Consider the following 2,348-nt stretch of genomic DNA (forward strand, 5'->3'; position numbering starts at 1 on the left):
ATCTAGTGGGAAAGCAAGAGTATTCATTTCCGTGATTTTTCAGTAAAATATGCAATGAATTGCATTTTATTTTTAGTACATTTTAAATGTATTGTTTTGTGCTCCATTCTGAATCCACAGACAATAACTTGCAAAAGATTACTGTATGAGAAGTACTTTTAATGTGTTTGTTTTTGCTGTGTTTAACTCATTTTAAAATCACAGTATTGCTAACTATTTTCTAAAGACAGTGGGTCTTACCTCTTTTCACAAAATTATGAAACACTCATTATTTTGATTTCCTTTAGTCTTCTGTAAATGACTGAATAAAAAATCTAGATATGTGATATTTATAAATGGCAATGGACTTGAATCAAGGGAATATGAAAAAGATCATTTATCCTTGGGAAACATTGCCATCCTCATCTGCTGGACATCAAATTAATTCTAACATAGGGCTGAAATCAAAGAAAACTAAACATTTTATACAATAGGATAAATAAAACTCTTATTAATCACTGGCCTCATTTTTAATGATCTGTTGTGCCACTTTTGACTTTCCCAGAAGCTTGACTATCTTGTCTCGTAGTTCGTCAGTCTTTAAGCTGTAGATGATTGGGTTCAGCATTGGGGGGAGGGTAACAGAAACAGTCAGAATTGCTGTGAAAAGATCCACATTCTGAATTAAACGCAGGTTCCCTAGTACATATGCCAGCATGACTGGCATGTAATAGAGCAGGACCAGCAGTAGGTGAGTGAAACAGGTGTGAAAGGCCTTCCAGCGCTGTGTTGTAGATGCAATCCGCATCACAGCAACTACTACAATCACATAGGTGAAAATAATAAAAATCAAGGGGCCTAGCAAAACGGTCAATGACTTAGCTGTACCCAGCTGACGATTGTAAGAGGTGTCTGCACAAGCCAAGTTGTATACTGGACTGTGTTCACAACAGCAGCTCTGTACCTCTCTGGAGGCACAATAAGGAAGCCTGGCAGCGAGGCTGATTTGGAAAATCTCCAGCAGAATAACTAGAGACCAAATCCCTCCTATTATAAGCAGCATCCTCAGGTTGGTGTTTATGGTAGAGTAAGGCAGGGGCCAGCAGATTGCAATCAGTCGGTCATATGCCAAAAGAGCAAGAGAGAAAGATTCCATGTCACCAAAAAAATGCATGAAGAACATTTGGGAGAAACATGCTCCAAATGAAACATGATTTTGATTGAACACAAAAACAGGCACCATTTGAGGAATTATAACACTATTCATTGAAATGTCAACAATAGCTAGATTACACACAGCAAGATACTTGGGATTCTGTAAACTGGAGTTCATTAGGACGACAATCAGAAGAACAAGATTTCCCAGCAAGGTGATGATGTAGATAATCGCCAAGGCCAAAATTAGATAGTTTGTGTTCGCCAAAGAGCGGAAGGCAGTTAGATAAAATCCCTTATTGAAAGAATCAGTTCCATTGCTGAAAGCAAATGAAAAATTCATTTGAACTCTTTCAAATCTGAAAAACAAAAAGTTAAAATGTTTTCAGCCCTAAAAAATTCGGTTTCAAATATAACATTTTATGAAAAGCCACTTTGAAAAGTCAATTAAATTTTTTGTCTTTCACTAGACACTCCCCTGTGAAGGCCTCCTTCCATTCCATTTACCTCTGTGATAAAACGTTATCAAAATGATTCCAGTTCGCATGGATCTGCGGAAACAACTAAAAATTCTGTATTATTCAGGCCAGACAAGTAATTTAGCGATGTCAATTTGTAAAGAAAGACAACGCGCCTGCGCACATACATATTCAAACGTGCATATCTATAGACTAAACACGTAAAATGGATATGCACGCCGTCACCGTTTTCACAGATTCACGTTTTTGAAGTTTACACGGAGATGATAGCGTTTTAAAAAAAAATCTAAACTTGCACCTTGGAACCTATTTCAAGTTTGCATTCTCATTGTCGTGCAAATGAACGGCCAGAACGCAATACAAGTTTTCTGCTTTCATTTAAAACGGTGTTTTTATTTTCTATTATATTGATTACACATCTTCATACAATCATAAGAAAAGTGATATTGTACTGTAACAGAAAACACACAGACAAAACCTGGCAAATGGAAGTTAAATGAACAAACAAATAAAATACCCACCGATCTCTCTTGAAATCTTGCTTTGAGTTTGGATTCAAATCGGGTTGTGTCAAAGGAAAAGAGATTTTTAAAGGCCTGCTAAAATGATGACCAGGGTCTAATGGGTCTAATTAACCACTGTTGTGCAAACAAAAATATAATTACCTTGTTTGAAGTTTTGTCATTAAACTAAATGTTTCTCTTGTGTATTTAATTAGTGTAATTATGCCCAAAT

At 36.2% G+C, this 2,348-nt stretch overlaps 1 protein-coding gene across 1 annotated transcript; it reads right to left on the minus strand.

Annotated features, from left to right (window-relative positions):
• Positions 1-490: 490 nt before the first annotated feature.
• Positions 491-1,477, minus strand: or40a1 (odorant receptor, family 40, subfamily A, member 1). The gene has a single exon (XM_056272004.1). It carries the CDS (start codon positions 1,475-1,477, stop codon positions 491-493), a length of 987 nt encoding a protein of 328 aa, XP_056127979.1.
• Positions 1,478-2,348: the final 871 nt, after the last annotated feature.

This window comes from Rhinichthys klamathensis, unplaced genomic scaffold (assembly GCF_029890125.1).
Source record: "Rhinichthys klamathensis goyatoka isolate OS25496 unplaced genomic scaffold, OSU_Roscu_1.1 h1tg000329l_1, whole genome shotgun sequence".
NCBI lineage: Eukaryota > Metazoa > Chordata > Actinopteri > Cypriniformes > Leuciscidae > Rhinichthys > Rhinichthys klamathensis.